The sequence below is a fragment of the Manis javanica genome, chromosome 2, assembly GCF_040802235.1.
Source record: "Manis javanica isolate MJ-LG chromosome 2, MJ_LKY, whole genome shotgun sequence".
NCBI classification, from domain to species: Eukaryota; Metazoa; Chordata; class Mammalia; order Pholidota; family Manidae; genus Manis; species Manis javanica.
Genome location: NC_133157.1, coordinates 108,610,489 through 108,637,430, shown reverse-complemented (window position 1 = coordinate 108,637,430; position 26,942 = coordinate 108,610,489). Strand labels below are relative to the sequence as shown.

Sequence of the window (26,942 nt, the reverse complement as noted above, 5' to 3'; positions counted from 1 at the left end):
AATTAAAACAGAAATAAAGCAATACATGGAGACAAATGAAAACAAAAACACAGCAGTCCAATATGAGTGGGATGCCACAAAGGCCATTCTAAGAGGGAAGTACATATAGGCTTACCTCAGGAAACAAGAATAATCCCAAATAAACAGTCTGAAATCACAATTAAAGAGACTAGAAAAAGAACAATTGAAGCTCAAAGTTATTAGAAGGAGGGACGTAATAAAGATCAGAGCAGAAATAAATAATACATAGAAGAACAAAACAACAGAAAATAATTAATGAAACCAAGAGCTGGTTCTTTGAGAAAATAAATATATCCCTATCCAGACTTATCAAGAAAAAGAGTACAGAAATAAACAAAATCAGAAATGAAGGAGGAATAGTCACAACAGATACCATCGAAATATAAAGAATTATTAGAAGACACTATGAAAAATCATATGCCAAAAAGTGGACAACCTAGAAAGACAACTTCCTAGAAAAATACAGCCTTCCAAAATTGACCCAGGAAGAAACAGAAAATCTGAACAGATTAAATCAGTGAAGTTGAATTGGTAATTTAAAAAACTCTGAAATTCCAGGTCCAGATGGCTTCAGAGTTGAATTCTACCAAACATTTAAAGAAGAGGAGCTCGCACCCACACTTCTTAAAATATTCCAAAAAGCAGAAGAGGAGGGAATACTTTCAAACTCATTCTATGAGGCCAGCATCACTCTAATACCAAAAGAGACTAAGACACTAAAAAGACAAGTAAAGGCCAATATACCTGATGAACACAGATGCAAAAATACTCAACAAAATATTAGCAAACCAAATTAAAAAATACATCAAAAGAATTATCCATCATAACCAAGTAGGATTTTCAGTGACAGAAGGATGGTATAATATTTGTTAACCAATCAATAGCATACACCACATTAACAAAAAGGATAAAAACCACATGATCATTTTAATAGATTCTGAAAAACATATGATAAATTCAACATCCACTCATGATAAAACTTTCAACAAAATGGGCATTCAGGATACATACCTCAACATAATAAAGATTGTATAGGGCAAGCCCACAGCTAACATCATACTTAATGGTGAAAATCTGAAAGCTTTTCCTCTGAGATTAGGAACAAGACAAGGATGTCCACTCTCACCACTTTTATTCAACATAGTATTAGAGGTTCTAGCCACAGCAATCAGACAAGATAAAGAGATAAAATGCATCCATATTGGTAAGGAAAAAATTTAACTGTCACTATTTGCTGATGACATGATATTATACATAGAAAACCCTAAAGACTCCACCAAAAAACTATTAGAATAACTGGATTCAGTAAAATTGCAGGATACAAAATACACAGAAATCTGTTGCATTTCTATACACTAACAATGAACTAGCAGAAAGAGATACCAGGAAAACAATTCACATTTATAATTGCATCCAAAAGAATAAAATACCCAGGAATAAACTTATCCAGGGAAGTGAGAGAACTGTATTTTGAAAATTGTGAGACACACATGAGAGAAATTAAAGAACACACAAATAAGTGGAAATCTACGCTAGGCTCATGGATTGTCAAAAGACCATCCTGCCCAAAGCAATTTACAGATTCAATGCTAACCCTATCAGAATTTCAGCAGCATTTTTCAATGATTTAGGAGAAATAGTCCTAAAATTCATATGGAATCACAAAAGATCCCAAATAGATAAAGCAATCCCAAGAATGAAGAACAATTCTGGGGGACTGCACTCCCTGACTTCAAACTCCACTACAAAGCCAGCGTAATCAAAACAAATTGTACCAGCACAAGAACAGACTCATAGTTCAATGGAATACAACAGAAAGCCCAGATATAAACCCATGCATATACGGTCAATTGATATGTGATGAAGGAGCCATGAATATACAGTGGAGAAAGACAGCCTCTTCAATAAACTGGTTTTGGGAAACCTGGACAGTAAGAGAATGAAACTGGTTTACTAACTCCATACACAAAAGTAAGCCCAAAATGTATCAAAGACCTGAATATAAGACATGAAACCATAAAATGCTTAGAAGAAAAGAGAGGCAAAAATCTCTTGAACATAAGTATGAGCGATTTTTTCCTGGACACATCTCCTTGGACAAGGGAAACAAAATAAAAAATGAACAACTGGGACATCAACCTAAAAAGTGTCTGTACAGCAAAGGACACTATCAGTGGAACAAAAACACAATCTACAGCATGGGAGAATATATTTGTAAATGATTTATCTGATAAGGAGTTAACATCCAAAATATATAAAGAACTCATATGCTTCAACACCAAAAAACCAAATAACCTGATTAAAAGAAGGGCAGAGGACCTGAACAGACATTTCTCCAAAGAAGAAATACAGATGTCCAACAGGCACATGAAAAGATGTTCCACATTGCTAATCATCAGGGAAATGAAAGTCAAAACCACAATAAGGTATCATCTCACACCAGCTAGAATGGCCAGTATCCAAAAGACAAGAAATAACAAGTGCTGGTGAGGATGTGGAGAAAAGGGAACCCTCCTAACACTGTTGGTAGAATTGTCAACAAGGTACAGCCACTGTGGAAAGTAGTATGGAGGTTCCTCAAAAAATTAAAATAGAAATACCATTCAATCCAGCAATTCCACCTTTGTGAATTTACCCAAAGAAAACAAAAATCTCTGAAATGAAAAGATATATGCACCCCTATGCTGATTACTGCATTATTTACAATAGCCAAGATATGGAAGCAACCTAAGTGTCCATCAACAGATGAATGGATAAAGAATATGTGGACACAGTGGAATACTGTTTAGCCATAAAAGGCAAACAAATCCTGCCATTTGCAACAACATGGATGGATCTAGAGGGTATTATGCTCAGTGAAACAAGCCAGGTGGAGAAAGACAAATACCAAATGATTTCACTTATCTGTTGAATATAAAAACAAAGCAAAACAGAATGAACAAAACAGCAGTAGACTCACAGATACTGAGAAGGGACTGGTGGTTACCATGGGGGGGAGGTTGAAGCAGGTGGGGAGGGGGAGAGGGATAAAGGGCACAAATATTCTCAATCATAATATAAGTTGGTCATGGGGATAGTAGTACAATATGGAGAATACACCCAATTCTGTAACATCTTTCTATGTTTACAGATAGTAGCTTTACTATTGGAGGGTGAGAATTTAATAATTATGGGTAACTGTTGAACCACTGTGCTGTATGTATACTTGAAACTAAAATAAGATTTTTCATCAGTAGAATAAAAAAATTTAAAAAAGATACTACTTGGAATATAGTGGGTTAAAAAAAATTATTATTTTCCTATTTTCCCTCTAAAATAGCATTTTAATAAAACCACCACACCCTGCTCAATGTAGTTCTGTCATAGCCCTCGGAGGATACTGCACAATCTCAGCAGTAAAGCAGATAGACTTGGGGGCAGATTAGCAATTAGGTCATGAAAAACAGGCAGCATAAAAAAGCTATTGCTAATCTGCATGAGATGCATTTACTCAATTAAGCAGATGGAAATGTTATTATGAACTCAGTATTCCAATGATGGTCTTTAAAATTAAGAAGGATAGGGACAAATGAAATGCACACTGGGGGATTTGGGGACTTTATGTATTAATTCTAAAGTATAGAATGCAGAACACTGTAATGAAGTTAACAAAATTAATTAAAAGGTTCTTTGCATGTAACCATTAGAGACTACATTAAAAAATACATGAGTTTCTGACATTATTAATAGTAATGTGACTGTTCTTTAACATTCTTAATGTTGATGCCATCACCTTTTCCTAATATACCGATGATATAAAATACATGAGTGAAGTCTTATCACTTGATAGAAGAAGTCTTATTACTCAGAGCCTAGTATGAGTATTGTTTTTAATGTGCCTTTCAGTAGTCACTTTTTCTATTTGGTGTTTCAGTAACCAGTAAGATGGTTTTGAGTTTTGAAATTTTTAAAAAGATTATTATACACTTTTACTGGCAAACAGAGTTTTCATATATTCACAAATTTTAAAATGTATTTTTATATAATCTTTTTTATAAGACAATAACAAAATAACAGAAAACATTTATGTGTATGAAATTGCTGTTAAACTTAGAACAAAAATCTGAATGATTTTAGAAAAATGGTCAAACTTTAAAAAGTTTTTACATTGTGATAAATATTTTATGCTAACTCCTAGGTTCAAAGTTGTAGTATACATACTTATTATTATTAGAGAGTTATAATATATCTGCCAAAAATGAGGTGATTTGTTACAAAAACTACATAAAAAAGGTGGGCTGTGTTTATGAAAGCAATCAAAGGTAGGTAGTCTATTCAGATTGCCTCTATGGGGACATTTTGTGTTTGTTTGTAAATGTGATTTTTATCCCTTCTTTTGACTTAGAAGCCTTCTTAGAAGGTTTAAAATCAGTTGATAGACATAAAGTTGTTTTCGCTTTTTGAATATTATGAAAAATGATACTATGAACATCCATGTATATATTTTTGTGTGAATATATGTTATTATTTCTCTTGAGTGGTATTGCTGAGTCACATGATAACATGTGGGTTTATATTCTGAGAAACTGCCAGACTCTTCTCCAAAATGACTGCATTATTTCATATTCCCACCAAAAATATAAGAGAGTTTCAATTTCTCTGTATTTTTGCTAATAGTTATTACCTTCTTTTTTATTATAGCCAACCTGGTGGCTGTGAGGTGTTGTCTCATTGTGGTTTTAATTTGCATTTCCTTGAGGATTGATGATGTTGAGCATCTTTTCATGTATGTGTTGGCCTTTTGTATGTCTTCTTTGGATAGATGTCTACACAGATCCTTTGCCCATTTTTAAATTGGATTATTTCCATTTTCATTATTGAGTTGTGGATGCTCTCTGTATATTCTAATACACCATGGTTTTTGCTTGCTTTGTAATTTCTGTATTTTCTACGTTTTTTACAAAGATCATGAATTACTCAGAAACAGAATATCTAATATATGATACCAATATAAATGAAAATATAGAAATTGTCATAAACTTTTGAGTGACATTAAACTGGAAAGGATAAAAAAAGGTTTAGAAAATTTTTATTTAACAATTTCACTTAAAAATAACAATTATATAAAAATTACATTTAGAGTTTCAATCTAGTCATTGATTTATTCAATATAAAACTATTTCAACAATTGCTGTAACATCAGCTTCTGTTTCAATCTGAGGTTTAACATGGTAATCATCATTTGCCCACCCTTCTTCCCCAACACTGACATTCAGTCAACTTCAGTATGTAATTCTCTATCATCCTAAGCTCTTCCCTCTTAATAGAAATCTGCTTTAATCAATTATACTGTTGATTTGACTAGTATTTTGTATTTGTAATTGTTGAAACTTTTTGAATTAAATTATGTACTCCCTGCAACAGTGTTCTATAGAGGATCACACAGAACACTTATTTATATTAATGGCATTATATTAATTGATTTATCCACTTCCTGAACATTTACTATATGCCAGAATGCTATTCAGTATTGCAAATATGAAAATGAAAAATAAACAGTCCCTGTTCTAAAGATGACAAGACACCTGAAAGATTGTGGCAGGCAGAAAAATGGACCCTTAAAGATCACCATATTTTAACCCCCAAAACTTGGGACTATTTTACCTTATATGGCAAAAGGGACTTCACAGGTGTGATTAAGGCTGAGACCCTTGAGATGGGAGATGATCCTAAATTATCCAAATTGGCCCAATCCTAATCATATGCTTTCCTTAAAAGCAGAGAACCTCTCCCAGTTACAGGCAGAGAGAGGTGACTAGAGAAGACTAGTCAGTGAGACACAACATTGCTGGCTTTGAAGAGGGAGGAAGAGGGCCATGACCCAAAGAATGTGGGAGGCCTCCAGAAGCTGGAGAAAGAATGTACTGGTTTGATAAACCTTGATGTTAGTTCAGTTAGACCCAGGCTGAATTTCTGACCACACAACTGTGAGGTAATATGTGTTTAAGCCACTAAATTTGTGGCCATTTGTTAGAGCAGCAATAGAAACTAATACTGGCACCCCCTAGACCAATTTGTTTTTTTATTTTTTTGACAAATAAGAAAAATACAGCCCTCAAAGTGACACATTAGGTAGTGGCAATGCACTCCTGGAGTTTGGCTAGAATAGTTTTCTCTTCTCCAACTATAATCAGGTGTCAGGGTAAAGGCAGACAGCTAGAGCTTTCAGCATCTGAAGGGAAATAGCTGCCACCATTTTTCTACACAGTGAAGGTGTGATACACTAAAACCACAGTTGCTCTTTTCTAGTTCGATTTGGCTAAATTATTTCTGTGGGCTGCAAGAACACTCTTGACAGCATACCTTCAAAAGCACACACATTGTTTTGTAAAACTATGCATGCTGTGCATGTGTGGACACTTACAGGTATACTTATGAGGTATTAATGATCCTTGGATTGTCTCCTGTGTGGAGAGAGGTACCATGCACACCATGTACTTCTCTAGCAACCCAGATAGGTGGAGGAAAATGAAATCTGAACCACAAATACGCACATAGGAATTTTTAAAAGAAAAGAGATTTCATGGCTATGAAGTCAGTATTTACTGAGCACCTACTATGTGCTGGGAACTGTTGAAGGTACTTGGATAGGCTTAACAGTAAACAAAACAGATAAACTCCCTACCCTCATGGAACCTACATTCTATTGGGGAACCAGGTGGTAAACAAAATTAACAAATAAATTAATGTTAAGTAGTGTTAAATGCTCTGAATAAAAAATAAGGCAAAGTAAAGGTAAAAAAAGTGTGCATGTGTGGAAAGATGCAGATATGGCAATATTAGACAAAAAGACCAAGGCTGAGAAATGCCCTCTTTAATAGTACAACCTTTTCCAAACTCTGCAAGAACTGTCTTTAGCGTTCACTGCAAGATTCTTTTCAATACATTGATAATATAGTCAAGAGCTTTCATATTAAATAACAATAAAACAAATAAAGCAAAGACTTTCAAAACAAAAGTTATTGATATTTTCAGGTTTCCCATTTACTACTGTTGTTACAGCAAGTTGGGTGATCAGTTGGAGAGACTTGGCTCTAAGTATCAATGACAATTACAGCCCTGGAGTATATTGGGACTTTCTAGATTTTGGATGCCCTCTAGACTTGAGGACCCCGTGTTGATTTTATTCCTATCCCTCCTCTGATATTGAATTGAGGGTGGGTCAATAATCACTAATATAGTATTCTCCACACATAATACATTAAATATTAAGTAACTCTATTAAGAGAGTGGCACAGAAAACATTAAAAATTTGATTGCTGCTCAATTAAACGGAAAACCCAAATCTAGGTAATTAGCTTTATATAATATTGTTAACACAGTAAGACAATGTTTAAAACTCACTTTGAAATGTTTCAAGTTCAGCTCTAGTCAATGCATCTTCTTTTTCCTTCAATCTTGTTTCTTTATATTTAGCATAAAACTGCCCGGCACCCTTAAAAAAGAAGTTACAAATAAATTAACACAAAAATCAGTTTCCTTTTACATTATTTTCAACATAACCTCATTTTAAAGTAGTATATTCATTTAACAGGTAGTCTTCCTTTGTGTTTTTGTTTATAAAGTTTATGATAAACGGAAGAAACTGAATACTTATGATTTTTTTTCTCTTAGAGCTGATTAAGACCAGAGATTGCAGGAGTATAAATTTAAGTCTTTTCTCTCAGATTTATAAAGAAGGAATCCTCTTTCTGTTTTCTTCCATTGCATATTTTCTCAGTACTGTGCTATTGCATGGGTAGACAGCAGAAAAACACACTTGCTAAACTGAATTATTTGGTATAGGAAATTATATTATTGTGACTAACAAAGTACCAACAATATTTTTATACTAGTCCCTTACCTCCAAAAGATTTACAAAATTACTATATGCAAATCTATGAAACCTATATGGCGATGTACATACAAGTGAAAGCCATCATTCTTCCTTCCACATTAAAAGACCAGTTCCTACCATGGATGGATGAAGATTGAGAATACAGTCTATACATGGATATTCAGGTATCAGAAGAGAATGGCTAGAGTCTCAAGGAGTGGCATGTAGGTAAGATTTTAGCAGAGTACTAAAAAAAAAGACTTGGCCTTCAATAATCATGTACATGGAAATAAACAGGTTGATGCATTAGGCATAATAAGATCCTGACAATGAAAAAGCAAAACAGATCATGGCCCACCAACTCTGGACTCAAAATTTCATCCATTATATACTAATACCACTTGAAGCTGTCAGGTCACACTGTGCTATGCTTCCATATCTTTGCATATGCTTTGTCCTCTAGCTAGACTATTTTGCTACCCTACCATTATTCTGACGAACTCCCATTCATCCTTGAAAACCCTAATTAATCATTACCACCTTTAAAAGTTTTCCTGACTTTCCCTGCAGAGTAATTCTCTCCTGAATACTGCTTGTGTATTTAAACACACTTCAAAGATTTCCTGTATCATATTATATTCTCTCCTTAAAAATGAGGAATTTGAGATAGGGGTATTTGTATGCCCAGAGCACAGTATCTGCACATGGTAGGTGCTCAATAAGTGTTCATTAAATTGAACTAGATTGAAATATATGAGAAACCTCATAAAGAAAAGAATGAAAGGGGTTGATGATTGCTGTGGAATCAAAGAAAGGTGTTATGGACAACTTTAAGGTAACATCGCTAGTTGTAAGATTCCTGAAGCACAGAAATCACAGACCCATCTCAGAGTGTGTTAGTTATATAGGAAATAAGGAACAAAATCCTTGTCTCTTCCTTGATTCAGATGTAAATGCATGTCTACTTAAATCCTAGAACAGGATTATCTCTTCATCTATGATTGTCCTAGTGAAAGCTTTTCCTGGACTCTGTCTCTAGGGTTGTATCAGAACTCTCCCACCTGACAATGCATTAGGGATATCAGAGGGTAGCTCTAAAATTACTGAGTCAATATAATAAAGATGTATCTCTTATTCTTCCCATTCCTATTTCTAAGTTACTACTTCATTTCTACTGAAGGATTCCCAAAAACCCTTTGCCACCTAAATAGTGTAACTTGAAGGGCACAGAAAGTCATGCACCCAACTTATTTGTTCTCCCAGCTTATATATACTTTAAATTTCAACAGGGGTTTGTGGTAAGGTTTTATGAGCCCTTAATATTCCCTGGGCCCCTTAAAAAAAAGCCAAACTCAACCCTGAAATAGTATTTTATAGTAAGCTAACCATTTATTCCTTAGTGTGAATGAATGAATGGGCTTATTAGCATCTTTTCAGAGTAGATTTTAAAGGTGGGGAGAACAAAAGGTTAGGAAGGCATTGGTTTCTTGTGCCGAGTAAGAAAGGTGGCACCATGCAAGAATTTAAGGACACAGATTAAGCTATTTATGAGATGTGAAAGAAGGTAGGCTGAAATAACACATCATGGTATAATACAGTAAAATAAATTATAGTGATCAAGAGGACAGCTTTTAGAACCAGACTACTTGGATTAAGAAGATCTCAGCTCTTTTTACCATTTTACTAGCTATGTGACATGTGGCAAGTTACCTCAGTTCTCTACGGATGAATTTATTCTTCCATAAAATAGAGATCATAAAGTACCTAACTCCCAGAGCTGTTGTGAAAATTAAAGTGTTAATATATAAGAAGCACTCAGAATAACATCTTGTACACCATTAGGCCTTATATATGTTACCTATTTTTATTATTGCTCTGTCATTTTCTCAAAAACCTTAATCCCTACCACAAAGTAAAAGTGACCTTTTCTGCTTCACACTTCACTAAAACTCCCTTCTGCAGAATCCTGAATCTTCTCGCTTACATGACTTCTCTTTACCTGTAACCTCTCAATGCAAAAGCCTTTTGCTGGCAAAGGAATCTAGTGGTCCTACCAAATTTGAGTATTTCTTTGCTAATGTTTCTTCTTGCTGCTACTGCACAGAATTCCACTAAAAATTCCTTTTTGAATAGTTATTAGATCTAAAAGGACACTTATCTGAAGATTGCAATGTCCCAATCACCTTAACCTACCCCACCTAATTCCAAGAGTTTTAATACATTCCATAGTCTCACCAACTGTTCTAGGCAAAGAATTCTATCTTCCTTTTAGTCTATTTCTAAGCATTTGTTTAAATGTTCTTCATGCTTATATTATTTATAATTCTGAATTATAATTACAATATGCCCACTCCAGAAAGGCTTATTTCTTCAATATGCCTACAATCTCCAATAATTCTACTGTAACTCCGCAAGCTCTATATGGTTCCAACCCTCCCTGTGTGCAGTTTGGGGTACTATACTTTAAGATGCTGTGATAAAATGGGACTAAAAGGAAAGTGAGCAAATGGTGAGCCAGCTTGAAATTATTTCTAAAAAGGGATTAGAGATTAGAAGATTGGGCTAACTGGAAAGCTATCAGAGAATATCTTAATGGTTATTAAAGGAATATGGGATAAATTACCATACATGGTAATTTCCAGAGAGGAAAGTTTTAGTTTTGGATAATAATAAAGAAAGGCTTTCTAAAAATTAAAATTACCTGAAAATGAAATAGACTGACATTGGAGGTAATAGTCATGAAGAGATCAGTTGTCTTTTCTTTATGGTATGTTCCAGGGAGGATTCATGTACTCAAAAAGGGTTGAATAAGAACAGTTGTTTTAAACCTTTTCCCCCTCCTTCATAAGGGGCTGATGCATGTGAATAAATTGTAGAGGAAAAAAAAATGGGGGGCAGGAGCCAAGATGGTGGCATCAATAGGACAGTGGAAATTTCTTCCCAAAACCACACATATTTTTGAAAATACAACAAATACAACTATCCCTAAAAGAGAGACCAGAAGATCCAGGACAACAGCCAGGCTACATCTACATCTGCGAGAAACCAGCACCTTGTGAAGGAGGTAAGATACAAGCCGCGGCCTGGAGGGACCCAAGCGCCCCTCACGCCAGCTCCCCAGCGAGAGGAGAGGAGTCGGAGCGGGGAGGGAGAGGGAGCCCAGGACTACTAAATACCCAGCCCTAGCCATCCGCACCGGAGTACAGACACCGGAGTACAGAGGAATAAGAAGGGAGAGAAATAAAGAATCATCAAACTGCCATTATAATAATAGCTCAATAAGCGAGCAAAGTTAGATGGAAAGATAGTAAAGAAGCTAACCTTGAACCTTTGGTAACCACGAATCTAAAGCCTGCAATGGCAATAAGTATGTATCTTTCAATAATCACCCTAAATGTAAGTGGAATGAATGCACCAATCTAAAGACACAGAGTAACAGAATGGATAAAAAAGCAAGACCCATGGTGCACTGGATATTAGGGAAACAGGACAGTAAAACCTGAGAGTGGATCCCCACAGCTGGCACCCCTGGGACAAAAGAAAAGCAAGTGCCTTTTGAAAGTCTTAAATGGACAGGAGCCTCACAGCTGGACGGAAGCGTCTCGGCACACTCAGCCCAGCAGCTGGGAATCCTGGGGAAATCCTGGTGGCCTAATCCCCTGGGTGGCAGCATAGCTCTGAGGCACCTCATGGCGATAAACAGCCTCCCGCCTGTTTCCCCTCTGGAGTGGCCCTGCCACAGCGGAGCAGCAGCTTGAGACCAGCCATGACCACAGCAGCCATGCAGAGCTACCTCCGCAGGCACCTGGGCCAGACTAAGAGGCCCTGTCCGCGAGTAGCTGCCCAGCACAAGGCACTAGGGGTTGCCATTCTTACAGGACAAGAAGACAACCAGCAAGCAGGAAAGGACTTTGTTCTCCCAGATGACACATGCACCAACTAACCATGACTACCTTTATCACAATGAAAAAGCAGAAGAATTTGACACAGACCAGAATAACCCAGACATCCCCTGAGAGGGAACCTGGAGAGACAGATTTAACCAATCTTCCGGAAAAAGAATTCAAAATAAAGGTCATAACCGTGCTGACGGAGCTGCAGAGAAAAATGAAAGAGCTCATGGACAAACTAGGGAGGTAGACTACAGAAATAAAACAATCTCTGGAAGGAATGAAAATCAGAATGGACGAGATGCAAGAGGCCATTAATGGAATAGAAATCAGAAAACAGAAACGCAGACAAGCTGATGCAGAGAGAGATAAAAGGATCTCCAGGAATGAAAGAATATGAAGAGAACTGTGGGACCAATCCAAACAGAACAGTATCTGCACTCTAGGGGTACCAGAAGAAGAAGAGAGAGAAAAAGGGATAGAAAGTGTCTTTGAAGCAATAACTGCTGAAAACTTCCCCAATCTGGGTATGGAAATAGTCACTCAGACCACGGAAGCACACAGAGCTCTTAACAGAAGGGACCCAAAGAGGACAACACCAAGACACATAATAATTAAAATGGCAAAGATCAAGGAAAAGGACTGAGTATTAAAGGCAGCGAGAGAGAGAAAAACGGTCACCTACAAAGGAAAACCCATCAGGCTATCATCAGACTTCTCAAAAGAAACATTACAGGCCAGAAGAAAATGGCATGATATATTTAATGCAATGAAACAGAAGGGCCTTGAACCAAGAATACTGTATGCACCATGATTATCATTTAAATATGAAGGAGGGATTAAACAATTGCCAGATAAGCAAAAGTTGAGGGAATTAGCCTCACACAAACCACCTCTACAGTGTATTCTAGAGGGACTGCTCTACATGGAAGCACTCGTAAGGCCAAATAGATGTCACCAGAGAAAATGAAATCACAACAAAGAAAGCAGACCAACCAAATACTAACTAAAGGCAAAAAATAAAATCAACTACCCACAAAAGCAGTCAAAGGAAACACAAAAGAGCACAGAATAAAACACAGAACATATAAAGAATGGAGGAGGAGGAATAAGAAGGGAGAGAAATAAAGAATCATCAAACTGCCATTATAATAATAGCTCAATAAGCGAGCAAAGTTAGATGGAAAGATAGTAAAGAAGCTAACCTTGAACCTTTGGTAACCACGAATCTAAAGCCTGCAATGGCAATAAGTATGTATCTTTCAATAATCACCCTAAATGTAAGTGGAATGAATGCACCAATCAAAACACACAGAGTAACAGAATGGATAAAAAAGCAAGACCCATCTATGTACTGCTTACAAGAGACTCACCTCAAACCCAAGGACATGCACAGACTAAAAGTCAAGGGATGGAAAATGATATTTCATGCAAACAGGGAGAAAAAAGCAGGTGTTGCAGTACTACTATCAGACAAAATAGACTTTAAAACAAAGAAAGTCACAAGAGATAAAGAAGGACACTACATAATGATAAAGGGCACTACATAATGATAAAGGGATCAGTCCAATAAGAGGACATAACCATTATAAATATATATGCACCCAATACAGGAGCACCAACATATGTGAAACAAATACTAACAGAATTAAAGGACGATATAGAATGCAAAGCAATCATTTTAAGAGATTTCAACACACCACTCACTCCAAAGGACAGATCTACCAGACAGAAAATAAGTAAGGACACACAGGCACTGAACAACACACTAGAACAGATGGACCTAACAGACATCTATAGAACTCTACACCCAAAAGTAGCAGGATACACATTCTTCTCAAGTGCACATGGAACATTCTACAGAATAGACCACGAACTGGGTGACAAAAAGAGCCTCAGTAAAGTCAAAAAGATTGAAATTCTACCAACCAACATTTCAGGCCACAAAGGTATCAAACTACAAATAAACTGTACAAAGAAAGCAAAAAGGCTCACAAACACATGAAGGCTTAACAACATGCTCTTAAATAATCAATGGATTAATGAACAAATGAAAATAGAGATCAAGGAATATATGGAAACAAATGACAACAACACAAAGCCCCAATTTCTGTGGGACGCAGCAAAAGCAGTCTTAAGAGGAAAGTATCTAGCAATCCAAGCACATTTAATGAAGGAAGAACAATCCCAAATGAATAGTCTAACATCACAGTTACCGAAACTGGAAAAAGAACAACTGAGGCCTAAAGTCAACAGAAGGAGGGACCTAATAAAGATCAGAGAAGAAATAAACAAAATTGAGAAGAATAAAACAATAGAAAAAATCAATGAAACCAAGAGCTGGTTTGTTGAGAAAATAAACAAAATAGATAAGCCTCTAGCCAAACTTATTAAAAGAAAAAGAGAATCAGTACACATCAACAGAATCAGAAACGAGAATGGTAAAATCACAACAGACCCCACAGAAATACAAAGAATTATGAAAGGCTACTATGAAAATGTATATGCTAACAAGCCAGAAAACCTAGAAGAAATGGACAACTTCCTAGAAAAATACAACCTTCCAAGACTGACCAAAGAAGAAACACAAAATCTAAACAGCCAATTACCAGCAACAAAATTGAAGGAGTAGTCAAAAAACTACTCAAGAGCAAAATCCCCAGACCAGATGGATTCACCACAGAATTCTATCAGACAAACAAAGAAGACATAATACCCATTCTCTTTAAAGCTTTCCAAAAAATAGGAGAGGAGGGAATACTCCCAAACTCATCCTATGAAGCCAGCATCACCCTAATATCAAAACCAGGCAAAGACTGCAACAAAAAAGAAAATTACAGACCAATATCCCTGATGAACATAGATGCAAAAATACTCAACAAAATATTAGCAAAACGAATTCAAAAATACATCAAGAGGATCATACACCATGACCAAGTGGGATTCATCCCAGGGATGCAAGGATGGTACAACATTTGAAAATCCATCAACAACATCCACCACATAAACAAAAAGAAGGACTAAAACCACATAATCATCTCCATAGGTGCTGAAAAAGCATTAGACAATACCCAACATCCATTCATGATTAAAACTCTCAACAAAATGGGTATAGAGGGCAGATAACTCAACATAATAAAGGCCATATATGATATACCCACAGCCAGCATCATACTTAACAGCGAGAAGCTGAAAGCTTTTCCTCTGAGGTTGGGAACAAGACAGGGATGCCCACTCTCTCCGCTGTTATTCAACATAGTACCGGAGGTCCTAGCTACGGCAGTCAGACAAAACAAAGAAATACTAGCAATCCAGATTGGGAAAGAAGAATTCAAACTGTCACTATTTGCAGATGACATGATATTGTACACAAAAACCCTAAAGATTTCACTACAGAACTACTAGAATATCGGAATTCAGCAAAGTTGCAGGATACAAAATTAATACACAAATCTGTAGCTTTCCTATACACTAACAATGAACTAATAGAAAGTGAAATCAGGAAAACAATTCCATTCATCATTGCATCAAAAAGAATAAAATACCTAGGAATAAACCTAACCAAAGAAGTGAAAGACCTATACACCAAAAACTACAAGACACTTTTAAGAGAAATTAAAGAGGACACTAACAAATGGAAACTCATCCCATGCTCTCGGCTAGGAAGAATTAATATGGTCAAAATGGCAATCCTGCCCAAAGCAATATACAGATTCGATGCAATCCCTATCAAATTACCAACAGCATTCTTAAATGAACTGGAACAAATAGTTCAAAAATGCATATGGAACCACCAAAGACCCCGAACAGCCAAAGCAATCCTGAGAAGGAAGAATTAAGTGGGGGGGGGGGGGGGAATCTCACTCCCCAACATCAAGCTCTACTACAAAGCCACAGTAATCAAGACAATTTGGTACTGGCACAAGAACAGAGCCACAGTGGAACACATTAGAGACTCCGGACATTAACCCAACATATATGGTCAATTAATATATGATAAAGGTGCCATGGACATACAATGGGGAAATGACAGTCTCTTCAACAGATGGTGTTGCCAAAACTGGACAGCTACATGTAAGTGAATGAAACTAGATCATTGTCTAACCCCATATACAAAAGTAAATTCAAAATGAAATGAAAAACCTGAATGTAAGTCATGAACCCATAAAACTCTTAGAAAAAAGTATAGGCAAAAATCTCTTGGACATAAACATGAGCAACCTCTTCAGAACATATCTCCCACAGCAAGGGAAACAAAAGTAAAAATGAACAAGTTGGACTACATCAAGCTGAAAAGCTTCTGTACAGCAAAGGACACCATCAATAGAACAAAAAGGTATCCTACAGTATGGGAGAATATATTCATAAATGACAGATCCGATAAAGGGTTAACATCCAAAATATATAAAGAGCTCATGCACCTCAACAAACAAAAAGCAAATAATCCAATTAAAAATTTGGCAGAGGAGCTGAACAGACAGTTCTCCAAAGAAGAAACTCAGATGGCCAACAGACATATGAAAAGATGCTCCACATCACTAGTCATCAGAGAAATGCAAATTAAAACCACAATGAGATATCACATCACACCAGTAAGGATTGCCACCATCCAAAAGACAAACAACGTATGTTGGCATGGTTGCAGAGAAAGGGGAACCCTCCTACACTGCTTTTGGGAATGTAGTTCAACCATTGTGGAAAGTAGTATGGAGGTTCCTCAAAAAACTAAAAATAGAAATACCATTTGATCCAGTCATTCCACTTCTAGGAATTTATCCTAAGAATGCAGCAGCCCAGTTTAAGAAAGACAGATGCACCCCTATGTTTATCGCAGCACTGTTTACAATAGCCCAGAAATGGAAGCAACCTAAGTGTCCATTAGTAGATGAATGGATAAAGAAGATGTGGTACATATACACAATGAATATTATTCAACCTTAAGAAGAAAAGAAATCCTACCATTTGCAACAACATGGATAGAGCTAGAGGGTATTATGCTCAGTGAAATAAGCTAGGCAGAGAAAGACAAGTACCAAATGATTTCACTCATGTGTGGAGAATAAGAAGAAAGAAAAAACGGAAGGAACAAAACAACAGCAGAATCACAGAACCCAAGAATGGACTAACAGTTATCAAAGGGAAAAGGACTGGTGAGGATGGGTGGGAAGAGAGGGATAAGGGGGTTGGGAAGAAAGGGGGCATTATGATTAGCATGTATAATTGTGGGGCATGGGGAGGGCTGTGCAACACAGAGAAGACAATTAGTGACTCTATAGCATCTTACTATGCTGATGGACAGTACTATAATGGGGTTTGTGGGGGGGACCTGGTGAAGAGGGGAGCCAAGGAAACATGATGTTCCTCATGTAAGTGTAGATTTATGATACCAAATAAAAAAAAAAGTCTCCAGTTACCCTTACAAAAAGTTAGCTTTTTTCAGATACAAATTTGTTATCTTTGTTGACATTGCCTAGTTCGTAATAAAAGCTTAATAAATATTCAGTGAATGAATGCTTACTTACTTTATTAATCAGGGCTTGGGACTGCCTAAGTTTAGCTCCATAATACTGTAGTAAAACTATGGAGTTTACATTGTTTCAAACAGTAAGAATTTCTATCGTAGAGGAGTTTATAATCGTTAGTGGTTGGAACATAAGCAGAAGTTTTTATTTACTCTAGAAGCAACTCTCTCTTAATAGTGAACTAAATTTATTGAAGGGCTCAAAGTTTGTATGCTTACACATCAAGCAGATGGGGACTAATTTTACACTGTAGAATGATGGCTAACTTAATGAATTTGTGTTGTGGGTTTTCTTTGTATGTAATTGCAGAGCATGGGCTCCTGCACTAGAAGACATCAAAAAGTCAAGTTTTGTTAGTTACTCATTGATTCACTATCATATGTATTGTATTTGGTAGGATATATGGGGATTACATGATTGAGAGAAGCAGTTGCCCTTAAAACATATGTAAAAATAACTGTAAATATTAACCAAAATATGGAATATAAACTACATAGTAACAGGGATTGCCATATTTTTTTTGTTTTTGTTTTTAATTTTATATTCCCAGGGACTAGAAGAGTATGTGGCATATAGTATACATTCAATAAGTATTTGTTGTATGAATTATTGGAATAGAGAGTGGTGTTCACCCAACATTCTGTTTCCCCACATTTCACTGTCCTCGTGAGATTATGTGGGGTCATGGGACTAGTTCTGGATGGGCTGTGGATGGAAATATCATGCATCATTTCAAAACGAAGCATCAAAAAGCTCATGTAATCCTCCAGTGCTACTCTGACCATAGTGAGCAAGGAGGCCACTATTTCATTTGGTACAGCTGGAAGAGGATGAAGACGTCATTGGTCTGAGTCCCTCTGGGGAGGTAGAGTAAAATACCCATTCCTATCAACCAATGATAGACACATGGTATAAAAGAGAAAAATTTTAAGCCACTGGAATTTGAGGATGATCTGTACTTAATCATACTCTTATCAGTCTATCCTGAATATAATACAAATGGTAACTGCTGTAAAGTTACTAGAGAGATGTATACAATGGGAAGTTTGCAGTTGGCTTCATCAGGAAAGACTTCGTAATGATGATGAAAATTTTTCAGACCCTTGAAGATAAAATATTTTGAGGGTTAGTGAGTTGTAAGATGGAAGATGTTAAAAGAAAAGGGTGTGGACAATAGTGAAATACTTCATTTAAGTGATAAAATAACAGGCTGAGCTGGCAGTTGGTCATTTTTTTGTTTGTTTACTTTTACCTCAACATATAAATTGGAATCAAAGGAAAACTTAAGAACAAAAGGAACTGATTTATCGTGGTATGAGTAGGGAAATAACTACCACCTGTCCTACTGGGAATAAGGAACTCCACAGAGAAGTCTGAGGAGGGACTGCTGCAAAAAAGATGCACGACGGTCCATTTCTTTTCTGGGCTGTTTGCCAGCATGGATCTCCACTTTTGTTTGAATTACATACAACTTTTAACACAGGAAAATATCATAAGTACGTTTCTGAAAAATCTGCCCACAAAGTCATTTGCTCAATATCAAATTTTTCTATCCCACCAACTCATACTAACTTCAGAATTACACATAATGGGTAATAAAATTACAGTGAACATAGGAAAACTCTAAAATTGTGTATTTTGAATAGGAGTCAAAATTTTTTTATTTTGTTTTCATTAATCTACAATTACATGAAGGATATTATGTTTACTAGGCTCTCCCCTTCACCAAGTCCCCCCACCAAACCCCCTTACAGTCACTGTCCATCAGTGTAGTAAGATGTTGTAGAATCACTACTTATCTTCTCTCTGTTGCACAGCCCTCCCTATCCCACCCCCACATTATACATGCTGATCGAAAAGCCCCCTTTCTTTTTCCCCACCCCGATCCCTCCCTTTCCACCCATCCTCCCCAGTTCCTTTCCCTTTGGTAACTGTTAGTCCATTCTTGGGTTCTGTGATTCTGCTGTTGTTTTGTTCCTTCAGTTTTTCTTTGTTCTTATACTCAACATATGAGTGAAATCATTTGGTATTTGTCTTTCTCTGCTTGGCTTATTTCACTGAGCATAATACACTCTAGCTCCATCCATGTTGTTGCAAATGGTAGGATCTGTTTTTTTCTTATAGCTGAATAATATTCCATTGTGTACATGTACCACATCTTCTTTATCCATTCATCTACTGATGGACACTTAGGTTGCTTTCATTTCTTGGCTATTGCAATAGTGCTGTGATAAACATAGGGCTTCATCTGTCTTTTTCAAAGTGGGCTGCTGCATTCTTAGGGTAAATTCCTAGAACTGGAATTCCTGGGTCAAAAGGTATTTCTATTTTGAGCTTTTTGAGGAACCTCCATACTGCTTTCCACAATGGTTGAACTAATTTACATTCTCACCAGCAGTGTAGGAGGGTTCCCCTTTCTCCACAACCTTGCCAACATTTGTTGTTGTTTGTCTTTGGGATGGTAGCCATCCTTACTGGTGTGAGGTGATATCTCATTGTGGTTTTAATTTGCATTTCTCTGATGACTAGTGATGTGGAGCATCTTTTCATATGTCTGTTGGCCATCTGAATTTCTTCTTTGGAGAACTGTCTGTTCAGCTCCTCTGCCCATTTTTTAATTGGATTATTTGCTTTTTGTTTGTTGAGGTGAGTGAGCTCTTTATATATTTTGGATGTCAACCCTTTATTGGATCTGTCATTTATGAATATATTCTCCCATACTGTAGGATACCTTTTTGTTCTATTGATGGTGTCCTTTGCTGTACAGAAGCTTTTTAGCTTAATATAGTGCCACTTGTTCATTTTTGCTTTTGTTTCCCTTGCCTGGGAGATATGTTCAAGAAGAGGTCACTCATGTTTATGTTCAAGAGATTTTTGCCTATGTTTTTTTCTAAGAGCTTTATGGTTTCATGTCTTACATTCAGGTCTTTGATCCATTTCTAATTTACTTTTGTGTATGGGGTTAGACAGTGATCTAGTTTCATTCTCTTACATGTAGCTGTCCGGTTTTGCCAGCACCATCTGTTGAAGAGACTGTCATTTCCCCATTGTATGTCCATGGCACCTTTATCATATATTAATTGACCATATATGTTGGGTTAATGTCCGGAGTCTCTAATGTGTTCCACTGGTCTGTGGCTCTGTTCTTGTGCCAGTACCAAATTGTCTTGATTAGTATGGCTTTATAGTAGAGCTTGAAGTTGGGGAGTGAGATCTGCCTCACTTTAATCTTCTTTCTCATGATTGCTTTGGTTATTTGGGGTCTTTGGTGGTTCCATATGAATTTTTTAACTATTTGTTCCAGTTCGTTGAAGAATGTTGTTGGTAATTTGATAGGGATTGCATCAAATCTGTATATTGCTTTGGGCAGGATTGCCATTTTGACCATATTAATTCTTCCTAGCCGAGAGCATGGGATGAGTTTCCATTTGTTAGTGTCCTCTTTAATTTCTCTTAAGAGTGTCTTGTAGTTTTTGGTGTATAGGTCTTTCACTTCTTTGGTTAGGTTTATTCCTAGGTATTTTATTCTTTTTGATGCAATGGTGAATGGAATTGTTTTCCTGATTTCACTTTCTATTAGTTCATTGTTAGTGTATAGGAAAGCCACAGATTTCTGTGTGTTAATTTTGTATCCTGCAACTTTGCTGTATTCCGATATCAGTTCTAGTAGTTTTGGAGTGGAGTCTTTAGGGTTTTTTATGTACAATATCATGTGATCTGCAAATAGTGACAATTTAACTTCTTCTTTACCAATCTGGATTCCTTGAATTTCTTTGTTTTGTCTTATTGCCGTGGCTAGGACCTTCAGTACTATGTTGAATAGCAGTAGGAGAGTGGGCATCCCTGTCTTTTTCCCGATGTCAGAGGAAAAGCTTTCACCCTCTCACTGTTCAGTATGATGTTAGCTGTGGGTTTTTCATATATTGCCTTTATTATGTTGAGGTACTGGCCCTCTATACCCATTTTTCTGAGAGTTTTTATCATGAATGGATGTTGAATTTTGTCACATGCTTCTTCAGCACCTTTGGAGATGATCATGTGGTTTTAGTCCTTTTTGTTTATGTGGTGGATGTTGTTGATGGATTTTCGAATGTTGTGCCATCCTTGCATTCCTGAGATGAATCCCACTTGGTCATGGTGTATGATCCTCTTGATGTATTTTTGAATTCGGTTTGATAATATTGTATTGAGTATTTTTGCATCTACGTTCATCAGGGATATTGTCTGTAATTTTCTTTTAAGGTGGGGTCTTTGCCTGGTTTTGGTATTAGGGTGATGTTGGTTTCATAGAAGAGTTTGGGAGTATTCCCTCCTCTTCTATTTTTTGGAAAACTTTAAGGAGAATGGGTATTATGTCTTCTCTGTATGTGTGATAAAATTCTGAGGGAAATCCATGTGGCCTAGGGGTTTTGTTCTTGGGTAGTTTTTTGATTACCGCTTTAATTTCTTTGTTCATAATTCGTTTATTTAACTTTTGTGTTTCTTCCTTGGTCGGTCTAGGAAGGTTGTATTTTTCTAGGAAGTTGTCCATTTCTCCTAGGTTTTCCGGCTTGTTAGCATATACATTTTCATAGTAGCCTTTAATAATTCTTTGTATTTCTGTGGAGTCTGTTGTGATTTTTCCATTCTTGTTTCTGATTCTGTTGATGTGTGCTGATTCTCTTTTTCTTTTAATAAGTTTGGCTAGAGGCTTATCTATTTTGTTTATTTTCTCAACAAACCAGCTCTTGGTTTCATTGATTTTTTCTATTGTTTTATTCTTTTCAATTTTGTTTATTTCTTCTCTGATCTTTATTAGGTCCCTCCTTCTGTTGACTTTAGGCCTCAGTTGTTCTTTTTCCAGTTTCGATAACTGTGATGTTAAGACTATTCATTTGGGATTGTTCTTCCTTCATTAAATGTGCTTGGATTGCTAGATACTTTCCTCTGAAGACTGCTTTGGCTGCGTCCCACAGATGTTGGGGCTTTGTGTTGTTGTCATTTGTTTCCATATATTCCTTGATCTCTATTTTCATTTGTTCTTTAATCCATTGATTATTTAGGAGCATGTTATTAAGCCTCCATGTGTATGTGAGCCTTGTTGTTTTCTTTGTACAATTTATTTCTAGTTTTATACCTTTGTGGCCTGAAAAGTTGGTTGGTAGGATTTCAGTCTTTTGAAATTTACTGAGGCTCTTTTTGTGGCCTAGTATGTGGTTTATTCTGTAGAATGTTCCATGTGCACTTGAGAAGAATGTGTATCCTGTTGCTTTTGGAATGTAGAGTTCTATAGATGTCTATTAGATCCATCTTTTATAGTGTGTTGTTCAGTGCCTCTGTGTCCTTACTTATTTTCTGTCCAGTGGATCTATCCTTTGGAGTGAGTGGGTTGTTGAAGTCTCGTGAAATGAGTGCTTTGCATCCTATTTCCTCCTTTAGTTCTGTTAGTATTTGTTTGACATATGCTGGTGCTCCTGTGTTGGGTGCATATATATCTATAATGGTTATATTCTCTTGTTGAACTGAGCCATTTATCATTATTTAATGTCCTTCTTTATCTATTGTTACTTTCTTTGTTTTGAAGTCTGTTTTGTCTGACACTAGTACTGCAACAACTGCTTTTTTCTCCCTGTTGTTCGCATGAAATATCATTTTCCATCCCTTGATTTTTAATCTGTGCATGTCTTTGGGTTTGAGGTGAGTTTCTTGTAAGCAGCATATAGATCGGTCTTGCTTTTTTATCCATTCTCCATTCTATTACTCTATGTCTTTTGATTGGTACATTCAGTCCATTTATATTTAGGGTGACTATTGAAATATATGTTCTTATTGCCATTGCAGGCTTTTGATTCGTGGTTACCAAAGGTTCAATGTTAGCTTCTTTAGTATCTTACTGTCTAACCTAACTCGCTTATTGAGCTGTTATGAACACTGTCTGGTGATTCTTTATTTCTCTCCCTTCTTATTCCTCCTCCTCCATTCTTTATATGTTGGTTGTTTTATTCTGTGCTCTTTTGTGTTTCCTTTAACTGCTTTTGTGGGTAGTTGATTTTATTTTTTGCCTTTAGTTAGTATTTGGTTGGTCTGCTTTCTTTGTTGTGATTTTATTTTCTCTGGTGACATCTATTTAGTCTTAGCAGTGCTCCCATCTAGAGCAGTCCCTCTAGAATACCCTGTAGAGGTGGTTTGTGGGAGGCAAATTCCCTCAACTTCTGCTTGTCTGGGAATTGTTTAATCCCTCCTTCATATTTAAATGATAATCATGCTGGATACAGTATTCTTGGTTCAAGGTCCTTCTGTTTCATTGCATTAAATATATCATGCCATTTTCTTCTGGCCTGTAATGTTTCTTTTGAGAAGTCTGATGATAGCCTGATGGGTTTTCCTTTGTAGGTGACCGTTTTTCTCTCTCTGGCTGCCTTTAATACTTAGTCCTTGTCCTTGATCTTTGCCATTTTAATTATTATGTGTCTTGGTGTTGTCCTCTTTGGGTCCCTTCTGTTGGGAGTTCTGTGTACTTTCGTGATCTGATTGATTATTCCCTCCCCTAGTTTGGGGAAGTTTTCAGCAATTATTTCTTCAAAAACACTTTCTATCCCTTTTTCTCTTCTTCTTCTGTTACCCCTATAATGCGGATATTCTTCCTTTCGGATTGGTCACACAGTTCTGTTAATATTGTTTCATTCCTTGAGATCCTTTTATCTGTTTCTGCGTCAGCTTCTATGCGTTGCTGTTCTCTGGTTTCTATTTCATCAATTGCCTCTTGCATCTTATCCATTCTGCCTATAAATCCTTCCAGAGATTGTTTCATTTCTGTAGTCTCCCTCCGGATGTCATCCTTTAGCTCTTGCATATTTCTCTGCAGCTCCGTCAGCATGGTTATGAGCTTTATTTTGAATTCTTTTTCTGGAAGGTTGGTTAGGTCTATCTCTTTTTCAGGGGATGACTGTGATTTTGTTCTGTATCAAATTCTTCTGCCTTTTCATGGCGATATAGATAGTTGTGCAGAGCTGTTGCATGTGTCCACTGGGAGAACGTCCTTTATTGCTGGTTTGTGGCCTTCCTCTCCTGGGAGACCAGTGACCTCTAACGGATTGTGCTGGGTAGGTGCGTGCAGACAGGGCCTCTGATTCTTGCCCGGCTGCTGTGGAGTTTATCTCCGCTGTTGTTGTAGGTATGGCCTGCCTCAGGCTGCTGTTCCAATATGGCGGAGCTGTTTTGGAGGGGAAATGGCTGGGAGGCTGTTTATCTCCGTGATCAGCGTCCGAGCTGTGCTGCTGCCCAGGGGTTTAGGCTGCCTGGAGTTCCCCTGGATTCCCAGCTTTTGGGCTAAGTGTCCTGTGATGCTTCTGTCCAGCTGTGGGGTCATTGTCCCTTTACGACTTTCAAAAACCACTTGCTTTTCTTTGTCCCAGGGGTGCTGGCTGCAGGGACCCACTCAGACATCTTACTGTCCTGCTTCCCTAGTATCCAGCACACCACGTGCTGTGTCTCTGTGCTCTGGTGTGGATGGCTGTGGCTGGGTGTTCAGGAGTCCTGGGCTCCGTCTCCCTCCCCCCTCCGACTCCTCTCCTCCTGCCAGGAGCTGGGGGTTAGGGGTGTTTGCGTCCCGCTGGTCCTCGGCTTGTATCTTACCCCCTTCACCAGGCACTGGGTTCTCGCAGGTGTGGATGTAGTCTGGGTGTTGTCCTGTGTCTTCTGGTCTCACTTTTAGGAAGAGTTGTATTTGTTGTATTTCCAAAAAGACATATTGTTTTGGGAGGAGATTTCTGCTGCTCTACTCATGCTGCCATCTTGGCTCCACCCCCAGGAGTCCAAATTTTTGTACAGAATTATAATACTGAACTCACAAGAAGAAATAAAGTAATGTCTTCCTCTGCATGAGTCAGCAGTATTCAAGGAGATGAAGGTCTAAAAGCTACTCTTTCTATTTGGGCTAAGAGACAGAAGAGACCACAGAAGTTGTCTATTCAGCCCCAACTTAATTCAAGAATCCTTCTACAACCTTTTTAATAACTTTGATCACTTGAATACTCTGTTACAGAACTTAGGATCAGACTGTTCATTCATTCACTATAAGGCTAGTTGTCCAGGCAGTTATCCTGCTCTTGGGGAAATGTATTCTTTCTTAGTTTTTCTTTTTCTTAAATTTCAATACTTATTTTCATCTGTTTTATGTTTCATTTCTACCATTAACTAGCTGTTATCAGTTTGAGGAAACTGCCTTGCTGATCTGAGTCTCAAGTATTTTTCACCTACAAAATATGGAACTGATGAGATTATGGATCTCTAACATCCTACCCTAACATTTTGTGGATTCTTTTCAAATCTTTTTGACATCTAGCAATAACCTACAAAACTCTATGTTCTGTCTTTGGGCCTCCAAATAATTGCATCTTAAGTCCTCCTTTTAGAAGGTAGAAGGAATGGAATCTTTGTCTTATGTTGTGATGTCTTTCCAATTTTCCTGTATCCCTTTGTCTTTCTGTGTATTAGATTTTCAGCCTTGTAAAAATTCATATGCTTTTTTCCATCCTTTTTCATTTGTTTGTATATTCCCTACATGAATGTTTGTCTGCAGTTTTGAAAAAAAGTTATTAGAGTGCTAAAAGCAAGCTTCCTTATCCCTGGAAAATCTGTGCCCTTCTGAGTAGAAGAGCAGGCAACTCAGCTTGCTACATGTCTCCTAGTTTTTTAGAAGCTTTTTTCCCTGCTAATTGGCTGTGAATGTTTTGTTTATTTGGTTTCTGACAGAGTGCCATTAAGCAGAAGGGGCTCTAAAGGAATGGCCCTGACTGGACAGAGGGTGACCTCCATGCTTGTCCACACTTGGTTTCCATGGGAGAAGCTTCTTGGGAGGGAGATGCCTCCATTTATATGCAGTTCTATATAATTTTTCCTTTACTCTCTTAGGCAACTTTTATGTTTTAAGGTAAAAGCCACAGCACTATGGAGAAGATTCTTCTATTTTCTCAGACATGGCTCCTAGGCAACCTATAAATCCTGACTGGGGTGGGGCTATGCATGCTGGAAATTTCCTACAGTACTTTTTAGTCTAATTGTGGTCATGTAAGATCATCTTCATAGTTAGAATAAATGGGGCTGGGATTTAACAATGGGAAAAATGTGCACCTTCAGGCAATGCAAAGTTAAAAGAGTTTTATATTTCACAAATTTTACTGAGAAATGTAACATAGCAGGTAGAGAGAAACTTGTGTGGTGAATTACCAGAGAATCAAACAAACTATCAAGGAAATAAATTCTGAATACTTAATAACTGCTTCATCCCATAAAATGTAGAGACTATGAAGAAACAATGATCTAGATTGATAATCACTTGGGATATTTGGCACTTCCTGACTTTGTATGAGAAGTTGATGAGTCTTAACAATCTTATTATGGGGCCAAATATATGAGGCTCCAACACAAATAGGTAGTGACAAAAATAAACTATGTTATAATAGTTATATTGAAATATGCACTTAGTGTTGGTTATATTTATCAACTGTTTGACACCTTCATGGCTATGAATGTTTTGGAACATATACGATCAATTAAAAAAAATATGCAGGAGGTTAGAAAAATTTCTTGGGATTACAGGCTGAACATAGCCAAGACAGAAGACTGGTTTAGTTAGATTCCAAGAGAATGTATACTCCCTTCAGAACTACCATG

The 26,942-nt window shown here is 37.0% G+C and overlaps 1 protein-coding gene across 1 annotated transcript in view; it reads right to left on the bottom strand.

The window, feature by feature from the left end:
* The window catches only part of DNAJC1 (DnaJ heat shock protein family (Hsp40) member C1), a 241,607-nt gene that overhangs the window by 110,402 nt on the left and 104,263 nt on the right, over positions 1–26,942 (bottom strand). The window contains exon 7 of the mRNA XM_037006008.2: positions 7,405–7,495. Within this exon, the coding sequence (XP_036861903.2) occupies positions 7,405–7,495 (91 nt within the window). The remainder of the gene's footprint in view (positions 1–7,404; positions 7,496–26,942) is intronic.